The 22,578-nt window shown below is 53.4% G+C and overlaps 1 protein-coding gene across 2 annotated transcripts; it reads left to right on the plus strand.

The window, feature by feature from the left end:
* The first annotated feature begins 14,487 nt into the window (after window positions 1-14,487).
* WBP2 (WW domain binding protein 2) lies at window positions 14,488-22,137 on the plus strand. 2 transcript variants are annotated; one of them, XM_061144796.1, is made up of 8 exons: window positions 14,488-14,641; window positions 16,865-16,973; window positions 18,150-18,285; window positions 19,041-19,133; window positions 19,921-20,055; window positions 20,254-20,376; window positions 20,821-20,897; window positions 21,017-22,137. In XM_061144796.1, the coding sequence occupies exons 1-8, from the start codon at window positions 14,583-14,585 to the stop codon at window positions 21,068-21,070; spliced, it is 786 nt and encodes a 261-aa protein (XP_061000779.1). In that variant the 5' UTR covers window positions 14,488-14,582; the 3' UTR covers window positions 21,071-22,137. The 2 variants fall into 2 exon arrangements, with proteins under 2 accessions (XP_061000779.1, XP_061000780.1); XM_061144797.1 differs by lacking the exon at window positions 19,921-20,055.
* Window positions 22,138-22,578: the final 441 nt, after the last annotated feature.

Consider the following 22,578-nt stretch of genomic DNA (forward strand, 5'->3'; position numbering starts at 1 on the left):
TCCCTTTTCTACCCTTCTCTCATGCGTGCTCAGTTGTGTCCCACCCTTTGTGACCTCATGGAATGTAGCCCTCCAGGCTCCTCTGTCCATGAGATTTTCCAGGCAAGAATACTGGAGTTACCATTTTCTCCTCCAGGGGATCTTCCCAACCCAGGGATCGAACTTGCGTCTCCTGTATTGGCAGGCGGATTCTTTACCACTGAGCCACCTGGGAAGCACCCTTCTCAGCATCCACCAAGAATTCCCAGTACTTCTCATCTTTCCTGATCTGGTCTTGAAAGGCAGGAGAAGGGAGCAAGGCCCTGGTCCCAGGATTCCTACTGGGCGGGAGAGCCCTAGCCCAGGAAAAGGGGGCTGAAATGGGGTGCCTACCCTTTGCACACCCCCTACTCCCAGGTTCTGAACAAGGAGAGCCAGAGGTGGCTTCCCGGAGGGGTCCAGCCCCACAGTCATTCTGGGCTGCCCGCGTGTTTGCTTTGGATGGTCTGGTGCCCACCAGCTATTTTCATCCTTGTTGCTATAGCCTAGTTCTGGAACCTGCCGAAGGGTGTCTGCCCAAGATTCAATGCAGACCTCACACCCAGCAAAAGCAGGGCAGGACTCCTGGGTGTGGGCAACAAAGTCGGAGACCTAGAGCTGTTTTCATATGCACACCTTCTCAGCTCCTGAGGGCTGCGGCTGAACCAACCCCAGGGTGTGGCTGGAGCTGGGAACGTCTTCCCTAAAAGGACCTGTCTCTTCCTTCGAAGGCTGCCTCACATCTCTGCACCAGCTTCAGCCTGCGTGCTGATTTCAAGGCAGAGAACTTGCTCCCTGAGGCTACAAGCTGCGTTCCCAGGCCAACCTCCGCCTCCCGGGGGCTTCTCGGTGACTCAGGTGCACCCCAGGGAGGGCCAAGCCTGGAGAGCAGGGGCAGACAGAGGCCTCTGAGCCCCGGGCCTAAGGTCACGCGGGACAATGGCTGAGTTATACAGCCAGACAGCAAGGCCATACAAGTCCTGCCCCGGCTGCCTCACCAGCTAAAAATAGCCCCTCCCACAGAGCCTGCTGGTGCCCCACAGCCAGGATGTTGTTTTTCCGGGCGGGGCCTGCTGGCTCCTGGGGCTCTGTGTTCTCGGCACGGTTTCCTTGACAGCCAAGGGCCCCAGCTCACCGGGGCCAGGGGGGCGGATGGGGGAGGCTGCGCCTCCACGTTGCTGTGGCAACGTGGACCAATGGGGAGTTCCCTCACCTCCGGAACCCTCCCACCTTTCATAGAGCCCCGCCCACCCCTGCCCTGGCACGCCCCATCCCACTCCTCTTACGAGACCTCTCAGGCCCCTGATTCTGCAGGGTCCCGGCATGCCACGGAAAGTGAGTTAGATGGACGAGGCCCCTGCACAGGACTGGTGCTTCCTTCCTGCAATTCAGGCCTGACTAGTCAAGTCTGCAGACACAGTGTCCCTGCCACTTGCAGAGCGACTTTGTTGTTGTTCAGTCTTTAAGTAGTGTCCGAGTCTTTGCGACCACATGGACTGTAGCCCACCAGGCTCCTCTGTCCCTAGGATTTCCCAGGCAAGGATACTGGAGTGGGTTACCATTTCCTCCTCCAGGGGACCTTCCCGACCTAGGGATTGAACCCGCGTCTCCTGCACCGACAGGCAGATTCTTTACCACTGAGCCACCTGGAAAGTCACCAGAGTGGCTGCCAGCTTCCAGAGACTCACAGAACCTTGTACACCTTAATCTCAGATCCCAGTGTTAACATTTACAGCTCAGACCAGGGGACCAGCTCACCCAGGGCTGCACAGTTCACAAGAAGTTAGCTGAGGCTGACCCCAAGTTTCATTGTCATCCCCAGAGTATTAGCTGCAACCCTGCACTTCCTCTCTGATTGTAGGATCATACTAGAGCTGGAGAGATGGGGTGTCTGTGAGTGTCTGCGTGTTTCTGGGTGTATCTCTTTGCCTATGTGTGTGTTTAGGTGTCTGTGTGTGCCTGTGTGTGTGTCTGTGGTTGTGCTTGTGCATTAGTGTATAGGTCTGCATGTCTGCCTGGGTGTAGCTGTGTGTGTGGATCCAGCCCACTGACTTTTCCAACATGCTCTGAGGACATCTGGAGTTCTGAGGGGGGACACTGAGGCACGGCAGGCTGGCGGGGTGGGAAGAGATACCAGGGGGCCAGTCCCTCACTGCCCCTGCCAACGCTTTATAATCAGAACAGATTTTATGCAAGATGACTGGCAAAAAAGAGAAGCTGTTAAAAAGACAAAGGTTAGAAAACCATCGATCTAGTCCAAACCTTTGTTTACCACCACCAGTTGCAGATGAAAAAACTGAGGGATGTGCTTAGAAATGTCTACACACACACACACACACACACACAGGCTGCTTCCCAGTGCTGTCGCCTGTGGAAGAGCTGCTCCCGGCCCAGACCCCAGTTTCCACGGCCACCAGAGTCCTTTCTTCCAGAGTGGCCTGAGGCTCTATAGTTTCCAAAGCTCCCGTGGGAGCCGGGCCAGTAACAGACATTGGCAGTGTGTGAAGAGTGTGAAGGGTCGTTGGAGGCTGCGTTGCTATTAGCCGAGTCTGGCTCCTTTGGGCCAGGCAGGGAGCCAACTGCCACTTGAGCTTTGTTTCTGTGGGAAAATGAGCCCTGAAATTCCAAACAACAGGCTGATCAATGGACTCAAGCATCTCTCCCCTCTTGGCAGCTGTAGACGGCTAGGTCCTGCACCCCTCCCTGCTCCCACCATACTCCCAGCCCTGATTCCAGGAGGAAAGGGGTAGACACATCCTCCTCCCTCCGTCTCCTCCCCTCTCCTCCCGCTCTTCCTCCTCCAGCCCACTCAAGAAACTCACAGAAGTGCCTTTCTTCACTTCCCAGGCACATGGTGAGGCTGGACTGAGTCTGTGGCTAAAAATGAGGGCCTGGCCAGGAAGATGGGGCTGAACTGGGAGGGGTGGAGGTTTGCAGTTGTCTCTGCTGTTGCTGGGTTTTCTCCCCTGGGAAGAAGACAGCATTTAGCTGCAGGGTCTGTGTCCCACTCAGCCCCATACCTGTCCCCCAAATCTGGGCTCCCTTTCCACCGATGCCAAATAGGAACACGGAGACAGAATTTGGAGGAAATAGAAAGATGGCTTAGAGGCTTCCCTGGTGGCTCAGTGGTAAAGAAGCCGCCTGCAAGGCAGGAGAAGTAGGCTTGATCCCTGACCCAGGAATATCCCACATGCTGTGGAGCAACTAAGCCCAAGCACCGCAACTATTGAGACTGTGCTCTAGACCCCAGGGCCTGCAACTACTGAGCCGTGTGCAGCTTCTGAAGCCTGCATGCCCTAGAGCTCTTGCTGCTCAACAAGACAAGCCATGGCAATGAGAAGCCCGCGCACGGCAACTAGAGAGGAGCCCCTGCTGTCTGCAACTCGAGAAAAGTCCACACAGCAACAGCCAATAAATAAATTAATTAATAATAACAATAATAAAAGGAAGATGGCTTAATTCCTCTGCCATGCATGGGGGAAAGATACAGCAGGCTAGCACCTCAAGGACTGTACCCCCCTCCTAGGGGAACTGAGAGACATTATATAGCCTGGGTTTCCTGGTTTTAGGGTAAAATCAAAGTAACGAAGGTCTTGTGTTTTTCTTCTTCTTGCGTTATTTCAAAACAGTCTGGTAACTGGGTTTATTTGTCTCTGGGTTATCTGCCTTTGACCTTCTTTCTGAAATGCAAATAGCGATAAGGGGTGATTTGCTTCCACAGAGTGAGGAGAGAGGAAGCACCAGGTGCAGGATGTAATAAACATAGTATCGGGGGCGATAGGTTAGCTTTGTGAAGGACAAATCTAACAGATACTACAGATTAGTGACAGGAAAATAAGACTAGGAGTGATTAAGTCTTGCAGGCCCATTTAAGTTTCTTCTCTAGGCTGTTCAACGTTCTCTTTACTTTCCTTGTTCTCAGGAGAGGAAATAATTCATTTCCATTTTTGCTGCAACACACTCAACATTTGATGCCAATGTTCAAAATCTAGAATACGAGGTCACTCCTTTTCTGTACCATCATGTCTTCCGGGAGATGCCTAAGAACTGCAGGAGGTCCTGAGTGGTCCTCACGGGCCCCACCTGGGTGCAAGCCTCAATCTGCTTCCTGAAAGGTCGGGGCATGCCCCCGGGAAAGTGCTGCAAGGCAAATTCCGGAGGCTGGCTAAACTTCCAGGGGCTGGCCCCCTGCAGGCTGGTCCAATCAGGTACCAACATAAAGCCCTCGGACACTGACCACCGCTGTAGCCCGCGCTTTCTTCCTTATATGAAAAGACCTGGCCTGGATGCCTGCCCGGACTATAAAACCCCTCCCCACCCCTCATACTTTGCAGACTCCCTTTGTCTCCTCACTCACCAGCCCCCGGGAGTTCTGCCCGAGAGCGACGCTTAATAAAAGGCCTTTACCACCGGTCCTTAGAGGCGGCTTTTTTCCTCCCGCGGCGTTTTTCCTAACACTTCCCAGCATCCTCAGTGAATTGGCCGGGGAGGCACTCACAGCCTGAGCACGGAGACCGGTAAATGACACTCAGTTTTTAATTTACTCTGTAATATCTCTAATCTGGCTATAAAGTAAAGAGTAGCACTTCTCTGCTCCAGCAGTGGAGAAGAATGGTTTTGTGTGTGAGTTCTGGAATCACAAAGTCTGAGCTAAGAATTCCACTTTGGCCATTTCCTAGCCATATGTCTTTGGGCAGGGTACTTAGCCCCCTCTGTGCCTCGATTTCCTCACTAGTAAAATCGGGATAATAATAGAAGCGCAAGGACTTTCCTGTCGGTCCAGTGATTAAGACTCCTCACTTTCAGTGGAGGGGGCACGGGTTTGATCCCTGGTCAGGGAATTAGGATCCCACATGCTGCTCAGGGAAGCTGAAAGAATAACAAATAAGTGAAATAAAAATCTGTGAGTCTAGGCTGCTAATGATTGGTACTGGTGTTTAAAAATAATAGTAGTAGAATTCAAACACAGATACAGAGAACAAACAGGTAGTTGCCAGAGGGGGGTGGGTTGGAGGAGGCAAAGAAACAGGTGGGAGAAATTCAGAGAAAAGCACATAGTGGTTTTTTGAGGATGAAATGAGCTATTTAGGCAGAGTGCTTGGCACAAGTCCGGCACAGAGTGAACCTTCAATACGTGTTACTGGTATTATTCTCTTGAATGCAGTATTCGGGAGTTGTTCCTGCTGTTATGTCCACAATGAGGCTCCCTCTTTCCCTACCCCATTGATGACTATGATGCTCCCCCAAGCACTGTTATTTATTCTCTGTCTTTCTTCACCAGTATCACTGGCAGCAGAGTAAATGGTTCTTGGAAGCTTACTGGTGCTTACTGGATGTCATCTGTGTCAACCATGCTGCTTAGTCATACGTGTACATGTCCTGATTCTAAAATATTCTTAAAAATAAATTAAAACGTGGAAACTTATATTTCAAAAATAAATAAAGCTGATACTCTTGGAAATGTTGTCAGTCCTTGGGGAACTCCATGAGTTTGTTCTTTGGGAGCTAAGATTAGCCCAGACTACACGTGTCAGGATGCTCCATGTGGCTCCACCCACTAAGACGGGACACTTTCCCTCACTCACTCAACAATATGTATTCAGCGAGGAGTGCTGTATTCAGCGCTGGGGATACCGTGGTGAGTAATCCCAACAGAGATGCCGGAGCCACACACCCGGCCCCATGATAGTAGTAGCTGTAATAAGCACTGCACAAGAAACGGGCAGGGACTCCACCCCTGGGATACACCCAAAAGAACTAAAAGCAGGGACTCAGATGCTTGTAAACCCATGTTCATAGCAACATAATTCACAGCAGCCTAAGGGTGGAAACAACCCAAGTGTTCATCAATGGACGAATGGGTAAACACAGCGTGGTCTGAATACACAACAGCCTTAAAAAAGACTGAGATTCTGACACATGCTATCACATGAATAAACTTTGAAGACATTATGCTAAGTGAAATAAGCCAAATGTGAAAGGACAAATCTTGTGTGTTTCCACTTGTACAAGGCACTGAGAATAGGCAAATTGATAGAGACAGAAAGTAGGAGGGGGGTTCCCGAGGGCTGGGGGCGGGGGGATTGAGGAGCTAGTGTTTACTGGGGTCAGAATTCCCATCTGAGGTGTTGCATAAGTTCTGGAGAAGGATCGTGAGGATGGTCTCACAATAATGGGATTGTGCTTAATGCCACCGAACTGCACACCTAATGGTGGTAAGTTTTATGTGACGTAGCCAGTATATTTTTACACTGAAGAAAAGTTTAAAAAAAAAAAGAAAAGTTTTGCCTCTGCTATATTACAAAACGAAATGAAACACAAATTTTCCAGGGACAGAAATTTTTTTAAAAAAGGAAATTAGACAGTGATCATGAGAAGGGGTCCTATCAGGGCTGGCAGACAGGCATTTTCAGGAAAGACCTCCCTGAAGGGACAGCTGACGCCTGGAGGGCAAGGAGTGAGCAAGACAGAGAGGATGGGTGTAGGCTCGGGACTGGGCCAAGCACCCAGGGACCAAAGTGTTTTAAGGAAGGCAAGTGGTGTGAAGCGGCAGCCAGGCCTGGTGGGGCAGAACCTGGTAAGGATTCTGGACTTTAATTAGGAGGAATGGGCAGCCCATGGCAGGGTTTCACATGGGTAAACAATACAATCGGATTTGAAAGTTTAAAATCACTCTATAGGGAATTCCCTGGTGATCCAGTAGTTAGAGCTCCATGCTTCCACTACAGGAGGCTTGGGTTAGAACCCTGGTTGGGGAGCTAAGATGGCCCATGCCTTGCGGGATGGCCAAAAAAAAAAAAAAAAAAACCCAACCCACTCTATTATTCACGTGAAAAATGGTTTTTAAAGAAGGAAAAAACAAAGGGATGAGAGAGATCATGCATCTTTCCAGGGAGATGGAGAGGAGCCTCCCTGCCCCCCACCCTCTTGGATGGAGGACCCAGAAATAGCAGGAAGGGCCCCAGACCCACAGAAGCCCCTCCGGATGCCTCCCTGAGCTTCCTCCTGTAGAAGGGTCCCTCGAGACACGACTCCTCAGTGCTGGGGTGGAGACAAGGTCAGAGGTGATGCCTGGGTCTTTCTGGCTTTCTGGGATGTGGGAGGCACAGAGGGGAACTTGAGAGCAGGGGCGTTGTGTAAACACTCCCACAGCAGGAATCACTCAGAACCGGCCTTGCAGCTGTGCCTGGGGATACTGAACTCCGCAGAGCAGGGAGGTCTGGATGGGGAACCGCCGGGTGGAGCTCATCTCCATAGCAACCAGAAACAGCCGCAGACAGGCCCTGGCTGGGCTTCCTGATGGAGAAGCAAGGAACCTGTGTTACCGAAATACCCGCGGCCAAAATGACACGCCCTGAAACAGCTCACTTCCCATCACTGGCGCCCCACGTGGCGTCTACTGCTCCAGCTTCGAAGCAAAGCCAACCAACAGCAGATGGCGGAAAGTTGAGGCTTACCAAGAGTTTTCTTTCTCGATGATGACTGGCTGAGTGAAGGAAAAAAATGCACTGTATCGAGTATGAAAAGGCTCCATAATGCTCAGGTATAAGAAATGTCAATTTTGGTAATTTTCCTAAATCATACAAATTGATTATGAGCTGCCCTTCACTGAGAGGGTGAGAAATTCAATCTCAGGAATTTTTTTTTTTTTTTTCGGGTTTCAGGGTCTTCCCCTCAGTAGAATGATAGTCTGAGTTTATACAGTGCCATTGGAGAAGGAAATGGCAACCCACTCCAGAATCCTTGCCTGGAAAATCTTAAGGACAGAGGAACCTGGTGGGCTGCAGTCCATGGGGTCACAAAGAGTCGGGCACGACTGAGCGACTAACACTTACTTACACTCTACGGTGCCATGTGATGGAAGGGGGCTTCCTGGATGGTTCAGAGAGTAAAGAATCTGTCTGCAATGCAGGAGATGCAGGTTCGGTCCCTCAACCCCTGGAGGAGGAAATGGCAAGCCACTCCAGTATTCTTGCCTGGGAAATCTCATGGACAGAGGAGCCTGATGGGCTACAGTCCAAAGGGTTGCAGAGTCGGACACGACTCAGCCACTAAGAAAAGAGCACACACATGGGATAGGAAAGCATCTCCACTGGGGCAGCAGCTGAGATGCCCGTGGTCTGAGCCCCAGTGGTCCTTATATGGTGAGCCTCCTCTCCCCCCGGCCAAGCAAGCGTTTGGAGATTGTGACCAATTGTTGTCTTTCTCCTCCAGCTCCACTGTGTGAGTCTGCTCGGGTTGAGCAGACTAACGAAGTAACACAAACTAGGTGGCCCAAACAACAGAAAAGCATTGCCCCCCAGCTCTGGGGAGGCCGGAGTCTGAGATCAAGGTGTTGGCAGGGTCGGTCCCTTCTCAGGCAGAATGTGTTCCAGGCCTCTCCCATAGCTTCTGGGGGTTTACTGACAATGTTTGGCAGTCCTTGTAGCACTCTGCCTTTGTCTTCACATGACATTCGCCCTGTGTGCATAACTGTGCCCAAATTTCCCCTTTTTATAAGGACACTAGTCATGTTGGACTAGGGCCCACTCTAATGACCTCATCTGAACTAATTATATCTACCACAGCCCTCCTTCCAAATAAGGTCACGATTTGAGGCACGAGGGGTTAGGATTTTGACATATGCATTTGAGGGGGGACACAGTTCAACTCACAACATCCACCCTGTAAACGGGGCTCTGGGGGACAGGGGCCTGCTGTTGTTATTCAGTAACTCAGTTGTGTCTGACTCTTTGCGACCCCATGGACTGCAGCACGCCAGGCTTCCCTGTCCTTGACCATCTCCCGGAGTTTACTCAAACTCATGTGCATCGAGTCGGTGATGCCATCCCACCATCTCGTCCTCTGTTGTCCCCTTCTCCTCCTGCCTTCAGTCTTTCCCAGCATCAGCGTCTTTTCTAATGAGTTGGCTCCTCAAATCAGGTGGCCAAAGTATTGGAGCTTCAGCTTCAGCATCAGTCCTTCCAATGAATATTCAGGATTGATTTCCTTTAAGATTGACTGGTTTGATCTCCTTGCAGTCCAAGGGACTCTTCAAGAGTCTTCTCCAACACCACAGTTCAAAAGCATCAATTCTTCTTTATGGCCCAATTCTCACATCCATACATGACTACTGGAAAAACCAAAGCTTTGACTAGATGAACCTTTGTTGGCATAGTTATGTCTCTGCTTTTTAATACGCTGTGTAGGTTGGTCATAGGTTTTCTTCCAAGGAGCAAGCATCTTTTAATTTCATGGCAGCAGTCGCCATCTGCAGTGATTTTGGAGCCCAAGAAAATAAAGTCTGTCACTGTTTCCATTGTTTCCCCATCTATTTGCCATGAAGTGATGGGACTGGATGCCATGATCTTTGTTTTTTTTTTTTTTTCTTTTTTTTTTTTTTTGATCTTTGTTTTTTGAATGTTGATACAGGAGCTTTGGACGCTGCCTTTCTCCAGTACCTGCTGCTCCCTGCCGGGTTCTGCCAACAGGGGGCGATAGAGGGCCTGCAGGGCGGAGAAGGAAGGGGCCGACTGCCTCCCAGCTGCTGGCTGTTTCATCATCACTGGAAGGCTTCCTCACCCCGGAAGGGGCAGTTCCTTTGTTGCTGTTTGGTCGTTTAGTCGTGTCAGACTCTTTCGCCACCCCATGGATTGCAGCCCACCAGGCTCCTCTGTCCATGGTATTTCCTAGGCAAGAATACTGGAGTGGGTTGCCCTTCCCTTCTCCAGGGGATCTTCCGGACCCAGGGATGGAACCTGTCTCCTGCATTGGCAGGCAGATTTTTACCACTGAGCCACCAGGGAAGCCCAGCTGCAGTTCCTTACCAGCAGCTAAATGCAGTTTGCCATTTTCCCACCCCTTGCAGAACTAACTACCCTGAGCCCCATTTAGAGACACCGGCGGCAGCAGCGTGTGCCGGACTCAGAGCATTAGGTTTTAGTCCCCAGCGGCGTTTCCTTCAAGCTCCTATGTTTTATTGTAATTATTCCGACTTGCCCTTTGGTTCCTCCAGTCCTAGGTTCAGGTACCTCTGGGACACCTTAGAATTATTTTTTTTCACCTTTTCTGTTACATAGCGACCTACTTTTAAAGCAACACGGCTACTTCATACCTATGTTAATTCTTTATACTGAATTCTCTGTTCAGATAGCTGGACCCTTTCACACAACCCCCCCAAAGCACACTTCAGGACCTCCATTGACCACAACCCACCTCTTGGGATTGCTATGCGGGAGCAGGACAGATAAGGGGTGGGGGGGGGTTGGAGGGGTACCACTGGAGAATTCCCCAAACTCTGCTCCAGTTCAGGGATCTGGAAAGCACCCCTTCCCTCTCTAGGTCCAGTCATTCTGTCATCTCCAATCTCCAGCCTCTACAGCCCCAGTCACAGTAAGCTCCAGGCAAGAGCCTGGGGCTTTGAACCTTCAGGGTGTGTGATAACTTCTGTGTTCAGCCAGAGCTGGGAACTACCGTCAAGGAACAGGAAGGCTTGCCTGCCCTCCTGGTTGAGAAATGGAAAAAAGGCCCTCAGTCTTTTGAGTCTCCTAGCCCTTGAAGAGTGAAACAAAGATGTGACACCTAAAGACAAACTCTCAGCCGTGCCTGGGGGAGCAGGGAATAAGGATCCACCTGCCGATGCAGGGGACACAGGCTCAATCCCTGGTCCAGGAAGAGTCCACACTGAAGCCTGTGTGCCACAGCTACTGAGTCTACGCTCTAGAGTCCGAGAGCCACGACTAATGGGCCCGTGTGGCACAGCTGGCCCGTGCGCCCAGCACCTGTGCTCCGAAACAAGAGAAGCCCACCATGAGCCTGCGCGCCGCAACAGAGTAGCCCCCCACTCACGGCAACTAGAGAAAACCCGAGTGCAGAAACGAAGACCCAGTGCAACCATTCATAAATAAATAATTAAACAAATACTAAGAGAAACAAAACTCTCCTCCTACCAAGAGCATGAGAATGACCTAAATCTCACCGACACACCCTTTAGTAAACTGACTGGGGACCCGTCAGTATGGGACAGTTTCTGCTCCAGGAGTTGGGTGGATGCAGGTCCCATCTCTGGCGGGCTAGGGTGGGGAACCTGGTGGGGTATTACTCACATCAACTCCAGCACTCTCCTCCTGTCCTCTCCTCCTCGTCCCCCACCCACACTACCCTCATCCTTCCTTTTGGAATCGGAGTTTTCAAAGTGAGGATTATGAAATCAATTTAGGGCACAAGGATTAGCAGATTTTAAAAGACAATGTATTACAGAAAACCTCAGAGGACATCACAATATAACATTAAAATTGTCTCAATCCTGATCTGTGACTCTTTTTTTTTTTCCTTTTTAGGTGATACACTTCACAGTCTCCTTCTGGGGAAAAATAGCATTCATGACAAAATGCTTAAGCAATTTTTAGTTTATTTACTTTATTCTTGAGGTATAATTTATAATGTGTTAGTTTCAAGTGCACAGCAAAATGATTCAGTTATACACACACACCCATGTGTTCTTTTTCAGATTCCTTTCCATTATAGGTTACTACAATACATTGAGTATAGTTCCCTGTGCTATACAGTAGGTCCTTTCTGTTTGCTGCTGTTTGCTGTTTAGTCGCTAAGTGGTGTCTGACTCTTTGCAACCCCATGAACTGTAGCCCTCGAGGCTACTCTGTTCATCAGATTTTCCAGGCAAGAATACTAGAGTGTGCTGCCATTTCCTACTCCAGGGGATATTCCTGACCCAGGGATCAAACTTGTGTCTCCTGCTTGGCAGGCGGATTCTTTACCACTGAGCCATCTGGGAAGCCATACAGTGGTATATGTAGTATATGTTAATCCCAAACTTCTAATTTATCTCCACCTCCACCCCCGACATGGTTCAACAAGGAACTGCCCTTGAGTCCCTTAGTGTGGTCCTGGAAAGGATCTGTCCTGTCCACCGCCTGGGAGCAGCCCTAACAATGCGTTCACATGGTCACATGTGTTTTATGAAACTTGCAAAAGTTGGACACTTAAGCCAGAATGGGTTAAGCCTGCTATCTTGCTCCACTCAGACTTCCTCTTCATCCCATTTCCCCTCCTGTCATGAGGCCTCAGTGTGGCCACAGCATGATGTGTTTATAATCCTGTGTTTTAGTTCTTACACAGGGCCTCCAACACAAGCCTTCAGGCTCCACAAAACCAGCCTCTGTCTCCGCCACCCATCGGGGTCGTGCACTGTTGTCCCACCTTCCCTCTTATGGTACTGACAGCAACTGTTCTTGCACACCCATTATTGTGTGAGTTTTCTCTTTTTTTTCCTCTCTTTTTGAAATGTATTATCAACATTTAAAATGCATACAGTAGGGACCTCCCTTGTGGTTCAGTGGTTAAGACACCGTGCTTCTGCTGCAGGGGACACGGGTTAGATCCCTGGTGGGGGACCTGAGATCCCACATGCCACATAGCCAAAAAATAAATAAAATGTGCACAGTAAACAAACAGTATAAAAGAGCATGAAACTGAAGTCGCTCAGTCATGTCTTTTCGACCTCATGGACTGTAGCCTACCACACTCCTCCGTCCGTGGGATTTTCCAGGCAAAAGTAATGGAGTGGACTGCCATTTCCTTCTCCAGAGGATCTTCCTGACCCAGGTCTCCTGCATTGTAGGCAGACGCTTTACCATCTGAGCCACTAGGGAAGTCCTATAAAAGAGCATACAATGCACAAAAAGTAATCTGCCAACCCTAATTCCCAGAACTGAGCTTCAAAGGAGTAATGCCAAAAAGGATGCCTGGTGGATCTTTCAAGAGACTTAATACCTAGATCTTATTTTTTAGACAAATGTAAGTTTATTTACACACCATTTGTTCAGATGAACCTTAGCATTCTTTTCATTTCAGCACACAGAATTTGACTTCAACAACTGCATAGATTGCATGTGTGGATTTTTTTTTTTTTTTTTTGGCTGTGTCAAGGACATAGGGTGTGCCCTGCCTTTACCACCTGGTGGCTCAAACGGTAAAGAACCTGCCTGCAATGCAGGAGGACCCGGGTTTGATCCCTAGGTCTAGAAGATCCCAGTATTCTTGCCTGGAAAATTCCACGGACAGAGGAGCCTGGCAGGTTATACAGTCCATGGAGTTGCAGAGTCAGAGACGACTAGGAGACTTTCACTAACTCCCTGACCAGGGATGGAAACCCTGACCCCTGCAGTGGAAGCACGGAGTCTTAACCACTGGACCTCCAGGAAAGTCCCATATGTATGGAATTTAACCTCACCTTCAAGGGCAGATTTCATCATGTCCCCTGATGTACTACTTCATCGCACTTGTCCTGCAACGTCCAACCCGGTTTTGCACTAGATCTTATAGAAAACTGTTACCTGCTACATAATATTTTCTAGTTTTGACCCTTAATCTAGAAAATCTCACTCAAAACGAAAGTCAAGCAGGTGGATCACAAAGTTGGCCACCACGTGTCAGAAAATTAGCAGTGTGCTTCAAATCAAACTCTGATCCCTTAAAATCAATGATGCACCACCACCCCCCCTCGTCCCGCTCCAACTCCCACTCCAATTTCCGGGAAAGACTCGCCTGGGAGGTGGGGGAAGTTTACAAAACTACAGCGGCCGAGCGGGGACTGCACAGTGCCGGGTCACTGTGAGTCAGCTTTAAGCACTCGGTCTCGCACTGTGCCCAACTGCATTCAGTTACTCCCAGTCTGGTTTAAATCTTCGAGCCTGGAAAATGCTGGGAGGGCCGGGCGGCAAAGCCATAATGTTTTAGAGGGAGCAGCGCCACCGCGAGGCCAGCTGCGGTGGACGCGGCGATGAGATGCAGGCGCTGGGCTCGGGTTCTCCTCCCCGCACCGATTCTCACTGCCCACTTCGGAGGGTCTGGGTTTGATTTCATGGGAGCGATCGCAGTTTTTCCTGACTCTTCTCTGCCAAAACAGAGACTGGTCTTGCACTCATCTGTCTGGCTCAGTGATTACTCAAGGTGGCGGGGGGCGGGGGGGGGGGGGGGGTTACTCAAGGTGGCGGGGGGCGGGGGGGGGGGGGGCGGAGCAAAGTCATATAAGAAGTTCTCCCCAAACGTTTGCAGACGGAATGAAGCCGCCCGTTAGTGATCAGCGCTCCTACAGCTGGGGCAGGTTACAATCCCCATCCTGTGGGTATGAGCTTTTGCCTCCAGCGCCTTTACGATTAATTCCTCTGTGGCGGACCGAACTGTTCTTTCGGCTCCCTGGGAGGACCGAGTAGAGGTGGGGATTATGTAACTCGTGGAGTCAATCGGGGCCTGTGGTCTCGGAGACTACAAGTTCCAGAATGAATCCTTCCGCTAGCGTGTAGGGAGAGGTCGGGGTTGAGGGAGCGTTGCCTTCTGGGAGTTGTAGTCTCGAGCTTGTTTGTGACGCAGGCGCAACCGGGGAGGGGGAGGCGGGCGAGGCCGTAAACTATTAGCACGTGACGCCCGGGATCAGGCGGTAGGGCCAGCCTCCGCACGGGAGCTGTGATTGGCTGGCGCTTATCCGAACGACGCCACCAGGGGCGGACCGAAGAAGGGCGCAAGCGCACTGCGTCGCCAGGCTCGGGACCCTTTTCCGAGGGACTATGGCGCTCAACAAGAACCACTCGGAGGGCGGCGGAGTGATCGTCAACAACACCGAGAGGTGAAGACAGTGCGGAAGAACCCTAGAATCCCGGAGGGGCGGGCGTCGAGGGTGTGGGCTGTGGGCGGCGGGCCGCTGGGCGTGAACCCGTGAAGAGGCGAAACTGATGGGTGGGTGGTGGGTAACGGCTGGGGGCGGGGCTGCAGGCGGCTGAGTGGGTCTTGAGGGAGGGGCCGGGATGCTGCGATCAGCGGTGGGATGGGGCCGGGGCGGCCGGATGGGGCGGGGGCCTTGCAGAGAGACAAGTGGAGCCCGTGCGTCGTTCTCGGACCCCTTGCCCAAAGTAGGAGACGTTAGGAAACGCGGAGAGCTTTAGACAAAAATAATTGCCATTTATTTAGGCGTTTACTGCGTGTCGGGGAGGGGGGCTGCATCTGGTCTGCCTTTTTTCAGTATGTGAATCTTGTGCGGCAGATGCTGTTATTCTACACATTTTACATGTAAGGAAACTGAGGCACAGGGAAGTTAAGAAACTTGTTTGAGCTCACAGAGCTATAAGTAAAGAGCAAAGGAGTCTTGATTCCAAAGTCAGTAGCCTTAACTACCAGCATGTAGCCTTCCAGTATATTCCAGAACTGCTCAGATTCCAGGTGAGAAACTGAGGCCCAGAGGTGAAATTACATAGTTAACGATCGTCAGATGCCTGACATATTTCCTATAAAGGTCAGTCTTTGCCTTTTTCCCTTGAATTCCTGTTGGCTCGGGTCACTTCCCAGAGTAGTCTCCCACCTGTCCTGACCAACCCCACTCAATTCTGTCTCTCCTCCTACCATCCACTCCTTGAATGGCTTCTTTCCTCTTGCTCCTTGGGCGTTGAGAATCAGACCAGCCAGCCCTGGTTGAGCTCTGATGACCCAAAAGCACCTCTTGAAGGAGCAGAGAAGGAATCTGAGTCCCCAGAAGAGACTTGGTGGGATCAGAGCCTAGACGCTGGTTAAGGCTAGCACTCAGCCCAGGGCTGTAACCCGGCATGCTTGTTGAGTCAGAGGAAAGCACTCAGGGAGCCCAGAATACTGACTCTCCATGTTACTGGCTCAGGGTCTGCCAGGCCCAGCCTGTTCCTGGTCATGACCTCTTTTCTCTGAGCTTTCCTTGTCTTTTCTGGTACTGGTCCTCTTTCCACATACCCCTCCCCAGTGAAGGAAGTTGTGATATCTGGGAGGGGAAAAAAGACAAATAGAACCACGTGAACTTGGACCGCGTTGTCTTGTAATCAGAGAAACCTCACATTGCCCTGGGTGTGTAGCCTCTCTGTGTGCGAGCCAGTCCCAGGGTGGACAAACCCTGCTGATGCCATTTGGTACCATCTCCTGGGACCGTTCTTTCTCTCTCAGTGGGGCTTTTCCGGGACAAGAATGTTCTTTTAAGGAAAAAAAAAAAAAAAAAAGGATGTTATCTATCCTCCTGCACTTCCTACCTGGTTTAGGACTCAGTGCTGCTGCATAATGGTGTGCCTTGTTTTTAGCAAATGCTTGAGCCCCATTCCTGAAAAAGTTGTGTAAACAGCGGCTGAAGTCTCCATTCAGCATATAAAGCTTGATGTGTAAAATAGTGAACCTCACTCTTCACATCAAGAATCCCTGTGAGAGCGATGAGAGCTATGGACTGTCGCAGGAAAAAGCACGTGTGTGATCATCTCAGGGGCTCATGGACTGATACCCCTGCAGACTCAGCTTAAGCACCCCAGGTTTAGAGAAACCCTGAAGTCAGCCCTTTGGTAAGGTGGAGAGTCACGTCTTAAAATGATATGCATCAGGCTTAAAAAAGCAAACCAACAAATACAGAGCACCTGCCGTAAGGACTTGGAAGAAAAACAGAAGAGTTAACCCAGATGATCTAAACTGATTGGAGGGATTATGGTGCCTGCAAAGCCCTGCGGCTCTTCTACTGCACTGGTCACTTTTTTTCCCCTGGCTGTGCCCTGGGGCTTGTGGGATTTTAGTTCCCCGACCAGAGGTTGAACCTGGGCCTTCCGCAGTGAGAATGGGCAGTCGTAACCACTGGACTGCCAGGGAAGTCCCTACACTGGTCACTTCGGGGCTGTGTGGGTGGGGTTCGGGGAACCCAGCTTGCTCATTTTTTCCATGGCCGTGTTGTTACACTCCTCACAGCAGTGTTGAAACGACCACATGCTGGCAGCTGCTACCAAGGAGGGTTCAGTCCTTGGGGGTGACAGATTGTGACTCCAACAGCCTCATCAGGGCCTGTCCTCTCTTCTCACAGCATCCTGATGTCCTATGACCATGTCGAGCTTACGTTCAGTGACATGAGGAATGTGCCAGAGGCCTTCAAAGGGACCAAGAAAGGCACAGTCTACCTTACCCCATACCGGGTAAGTTGTACAGTGAGACAGCTGGTTTGGAGACTCGTGGCTCCTGGAGGCTGATGTGAGAGCCTTAGGGCAGTCTCAGCCTCGTGAGTCCAGTGGCCTCTGAGCCCTGATGAACGTCAGCGTGTTTCTGTCACATGTCCCTGGTTCTGGAACCACCAGGATCTTCGTGCAGCAAAACTGACGGCTGGGCAGTGAGTCCATGCACATTCCCAAGCTGCTGCTTCAAGCAGTGTGGAGCTCAGTGCGGCTGCTGGAGTGACCTGGGCCTGGGGGGAGAGGCCGTGGTTACTTTGAGTGCTGTAGGAGTAGCCCATGAGGCCCTTGTGCATGTCCAGGGTGATAAGTGTGGTCCACGGGATTCAGTAGCACTGTCGCAGTCTCTGGGCTGGGCAGAGAGCCCGGCCAAACCCAGCAGAGCAAGAAATGCCAGTCTGCAGAATGGGCCTCACCTAAGAGTTCCCCGGGCAGACTCAGACTTCCAGAGAAACACAAATAGATGTTCTTGGAAGAAGACGGCTGCCTGGGGCCACCCGAGAGTTGACAGAGGTGGAGGGGGGAGAGACGCACAGGCCTTAGAGGAGACCCGGGTAGGGGTGGGGAGGGGGTCTCAAAACCCTGTCTCTGGGGGTTCAAGTTGGCATCTCCAGTCACAGATTGAAGTCTTGGGTGTAAAACAGCAGGTGCTTCGCACGCGGGGTGGGAGCCTTGCCAATCAGGCAGAGTCCATGGGCGGGTTAGTGCGCCCCTTCTGGGGTCTGCCACCCGCTGCCATTCCCCCCTTTCAGTTCTGTGGAGCGCAGGCTGGACCCCCGCCTCGGGAGCCCTTCCCCGCCCCTCTGCCCTGGCCCCGCCGCCTCTTCACTGAGGCTCTGCGTCCGCCACCTCCTCACCACCCATCAATTATAGAGCAGGCCGTCCTGTTCACACGTGTGGCCTGAGTCACGCGTTTTTCTTGTGAATTCACACATCTGGCCTCCCCAGCCCGGCTGCACGTGGGGCCTTTTACTCCAAAAGGCACCCTCCGGGGGTGGCTGTTGCAGAGAGTGCCCTGGGGCTGCTGGGTGCTGGCTGTGGCCTCCCACCCCAGCCCTGGGAGCGGCGACCTCACACACAGGAAGCGGTGGCCAGGCTGGCTGTGGTCCGAGCGGTGATGGCCCTTGTCCTCTTTCCTTGCAGGTCATCTTTCTGTCCAAGGCGAAGGATGCCATGAAGTCCTTTATGATGCCCTTCTATCTGATGAAGGACTGTGAGATCAAGCAGCCTGTGTTTGGGGCAAACTACATCAAGGGGATGGTGAAGGCCGAAGCAGGAGGTAGGTGACGAGGGGGCTCGGGGCGCCTCTGACCGCGGCCCTGGAGAGGGGCTCTGGCTCCCTGACACCCTAGCTGGTCCTCTTCTGGGCTCTGGAGTAGCTTCCAAGACCAGCCCTTGGGCTGCCAGCCATTCACTGGGGGGTGAAGTTGCCAAGAGCTGGGAAATGCTGGCATTCAGGATGACAGCTCAGATCAGAGAGAGCGCTCAAAGGCGGCTCAACGACTGCAGCCCCAGTGAGAACGCTCATTGTGACCTGGGGCGCGTGTCAGACGTCAGGTGTGGGAGGGAGCTCTGTCAGGTGCGTGGGAGGCAGGGGCCTTTGCCCTGAGCCCGTCTCTAGCGCCCAGCCTGGTTGCTGGCAGGCTCTTGGCAGACCCCAGAGACCCAGGCGCCATGCTCACTGGCCCCCACACTCAGCCTGGCCTGAGCCTTGCTGTTGAGCTCACGGTTCCCCTTTGGAGGGAAGCCAGGCTGGAGGTGTCGGGGTTTGTTCTCGGCACTGCCACCCCCTCCCCCGGGAGCGAGAGGTCGGCTCTGAACTTGGACCAGCTGTTGCTGCTTTGCTGGGGTGGGAGGCCCCAGGGCAGCTGTGCTTACAAGACCGCAGAAAGTGGGCAGGGGGCTGGCCGGGTCGCGGTGCTGGCGTGCGATGTGCGCGGCAGGCCATTGGAGGGGGCCTGGAGAGGACGTCCAGCCATCGCTTCAGACGGAACGCTCTTCTTCTGAGCTGTTGATGCGCTGTTTTCCTCTCAGGTGGCTGGGAAGGCTCTGCATCCTACAAGCTGACCTTTACGTCCGGGGGCGCCATCGAATTTGGGCAGCGGATGTTACAGGTGGCATCTCAAGGTACTGAGGCTCTCAGAATCCGGGGCTGAGGACACGTGGAATGCGTGTGCTATTTTGTTCATTTGGGTTGTTTCCTTTTAGTTCTGCTTTTTAAACAGTCAGGAGGTGAATTCCTGGGCCCCGGGCTGCCCAGGGCTGGGAGTTGGGAAAGGGAAAGTGAAAGTGTTAGCCACTCAGTCCTTTCTGACTCTTTGCGACTCCTTGGACTGTAGCCCGCCAGGCTCCTCTGTCTATGGAGTTTTCCAGACAAGAGTACTGGAATGGGTAACCATTGCCTTCTCCAGAGGATCTTCCCGACCCAGCATCCCAGGCAGATTCTTTCCTGTCTGAACCACCGGGGCGGTGGGAAGGAAACCTGTAATTAGCACCACCGCCCTGTACCCCAAAGGCTGAGGTTCCCTTGCCTGGAGCAGGTAGAGGACGATTTGCCAGAGCCGTCTGGCCTCGAGGACATTTGGCCTCACAGAAACAAATCTAGCCTTTATGCTCCTATGAGGCAACTTGTGCAGTCCCCAAGGGCTGTGTTCTGCAGACCTCCTCACCTTGGCCCCAGGCTCCCCCAGCTCCGTTCTTGCCCCTCCCTGGACCTCCTTCCTCCCCTCCCCTCACCCCATCTCCTCCGCCGCAGCTCTGACCTCCTCCCCACCCAGACCCCTCGCCCCACCCCTGCCCGAGGCAGCCTCCAGCGGGGAGGGCTGAGGCTCGTCTGCTGCGCACACCCAGGGATCCTGCAGCTCCCCGCACCCGAGGCCGGAGAAACTCACTTCTCTCTCCCCTTGTACTGTAGCCTCCCGAGGCGAAGCCCCCAACGGAGCCTATGGTTATTCTTACATGCCCAGCGGGGCCTATGTCTTCCCCCCACCAGTCGCCAATGGAATGTACCCCTGCCCTCCTGGCTACCCCTACCCACCGCCCCCACCTGGTGAGTGTGACCTTTGCTGCCCACCCCGCACCCCTGCCTCCCACTAACCACCCCCGCCCAGGTGAGGGGTTGCAGAGGGGAGACTTGTTCTTGGACCTGCTTCAGGACGGACGGAGCAGCCAGAGGGGCCTGGGGGGGGCGCCAGCCGAGGGGCCAGGGCGGTGCCGCTCACCAGGTCCCGTCCCTCTCGCCGAGCAGAGTTCTATCCGGGACCCCCCATGATGGACGGGGCCATGGGGTACGTGCAGCCCCCACCGCCGCCCTACCCCGGGCCCATGGAGCCTCCAGTCAGTGGCCCCGATGTCCCCTCCACTCCTGCAGGTGAGCTCAGCCCCTGGGCTGCTCCCCACCGGTCCGTGGAAGCCCCAGATAACGCACGACCACTGGCCTAGGGACAGCCCCAAGGGACCGGCCGCGTGGTGGCCAGTGGTGAAGAGAGATCAGTAGACGCCAGCCTACTCTCTCGCCTTTAGTTGGCCGTGCTCCCTGGGAAAGGTTTCCTCTGTACCTCAGTCTTCTCATCCACAAAATGTGCCAACAGAACCACCTGGGGGTGTCACGGTGAAGATCTGATGGGGAGGTGTGCACGGGGTGTCCCGATAGTGCCGGAAGTACTCAGGGAAGGTTAACACCACTGCTTGATTCGTGGAACTGGGTCCTTGGCACCAGCCACCCGAGCACCAGGGGTCTGGGGTCGCAGGGGCAGCCAGAGGCGGCGGGGAGGCCTGTCTCTCGGGCTCATCCCAAATGTGCGTGTTCTCACAGCTGAAGCCAAGGCCGCGGAAGCAGCTGCCAGCGCCTATTACAACCCGGGCAACCCACACAACGTCTACATGCCCACGGTGAGTGGGGTGGGCGCGCGCTGGAGGGGTCCCCGCAGCCCCAGCTGCTGGGATTCAGAGGCGGGAGAGACCTCGTCTTGTTCGGACGGTCCTAACGTGATCTTTCCTTTCTTCTTCAGAACCAGCCTCCACCACCTCCCTACTACCCCCCTGAAGATAAGAAGACCCAGTAGACCCCGCCACCCCCTCCTCCTGCCTCCCCTCGCGCTCTCCTCCCCTCCCCTTGGGGCTGAGTCGCAGTTGTGGGGCATGATGGGAAGGCCTTGTCCTTCCTCCAGCTCTGATATAAAACAATTATCAGGAACTCGCCTTGAGAGAAGGGGGGCCCCTTGACTTGGGGTGGTGCCTCCCAGTTTCCCACGCAAGCCCGGAGCCCGCCGGCTTCCTGAGCCGTCCCGTTGGGGGGCGGGGGGCACCCCCCTCGTCCCCATCCTGCTCTCAAAGCTTCTGCCCATGGAGGGACTCTCTGGCCACCTCCTCCGCCACAGTCCAGCTCTCTGATTGTGTAGACACTTTATCCCCAGCCTCACAAGCCCTGCCTGCTCCCGCCCCCGCCCCAGGCGCCCTGCCTGCTCCCGCCCCCGCCCCAGGCGCCCTGCCAGCTCCCGCCCCTGCCCCAGGCGCCCCGCCAGGCCCCACTCACATTCCGTCTGCCCTCCTCTGTGCCTGGCTGAGGAGGGCCACCTGCCCGCCAACTGTCCACCTGCATTCCGTTCCCAGCCGGCCTCGTCCCTTCACGCTCACCTTCCCGTCCCTGCCTCGTCCTGGGTCTTCCTCTCGCCTCTTCTTTCCTTTGGAGTTTCCCACCAGCCGCCGGGAGTGGGTGGCCTGAGGGCAGCCGTGGCTGGGGGCAGCGCCCCTCTGCTGCCTCACCGGTCTTTCTGGAATTTGTTTCCGTTCACCTCTCCTTTCCCTCTAGAAGGGGCCTCTCAGACTGGAACTGGAGAATGCATGTCCATTTGGGGGCCACCGGGTGGGCTGGGAACCAGCCCCCGGGGCCCGGCCTGGATGTTGACCGTGACCTCTTGCCAGCCCCTCAGCTTGCCTTCTTCCCTTTAAGCTTCACGCCTGGTTGGCAATGTGTCCCCTAGATGCACTAAAATTTTGCTCTCACTTGCTCCTGGACTGGCTGTGAAGAGAGGAGATGGTTATTTAAAGAGGATTCCCTATTTATTTGACAAAAAAAAAAAAAAAATTCAGTTAATATATTAATGTGAAATAAATCCTGTTTGCACCTTGATTTGTCTGCTCAAAATGTGAACTAGTAAAAGTGAAGTGACTGGACCCCTGTCTGGCTCTGTGTGGTGAGGGAGGCACTCTTGGGAAGGGGGGCTGTCTGGCCTCCTTGTGGAGGCGGGGGAGGCCCAGGGCCGTGGTGTTCCCTCTCGCCTGAGAGTCCCTTGTTCTCTTGACCTATTTGGGCCCAGGATGCTGAGGCCTCTCCCGTGTCCGTCTCACGGGGGTTGCTCAGCAACAGGTCCACCCACGGAGTACCCCCGGGCCCAGCAGCTGCCCAGGTGGGAGGCCTCGGACAGGAGCCGGGCTGGATGGGTGTTCGCTCCACGCCTGGTGTGGTCACTGCCCTGCCCTGAGGTCACTGCCCCGCCCTCCTTGGAAAGAGCCTCGGTGCCTGAGGCCAGGAAGGGCGGGACATGGCCACAGCCCACGTCCAGGCCTGCAC

This window comes from Dama dama, chromosome 5 (assembly GCF_033118175.1).
Source record: "Dama dama isolate Ldn47 chromosome 5, ASM3311817v1, whole genome shotgun sequence".
In the NCBI taxonomy this organism is placed as follows: domain Eukaryota; kingdom Metazoa; phylum Chordata; class Mammalia; order Artiodactyla; family Cervidae; genus Dama; species Dama dama.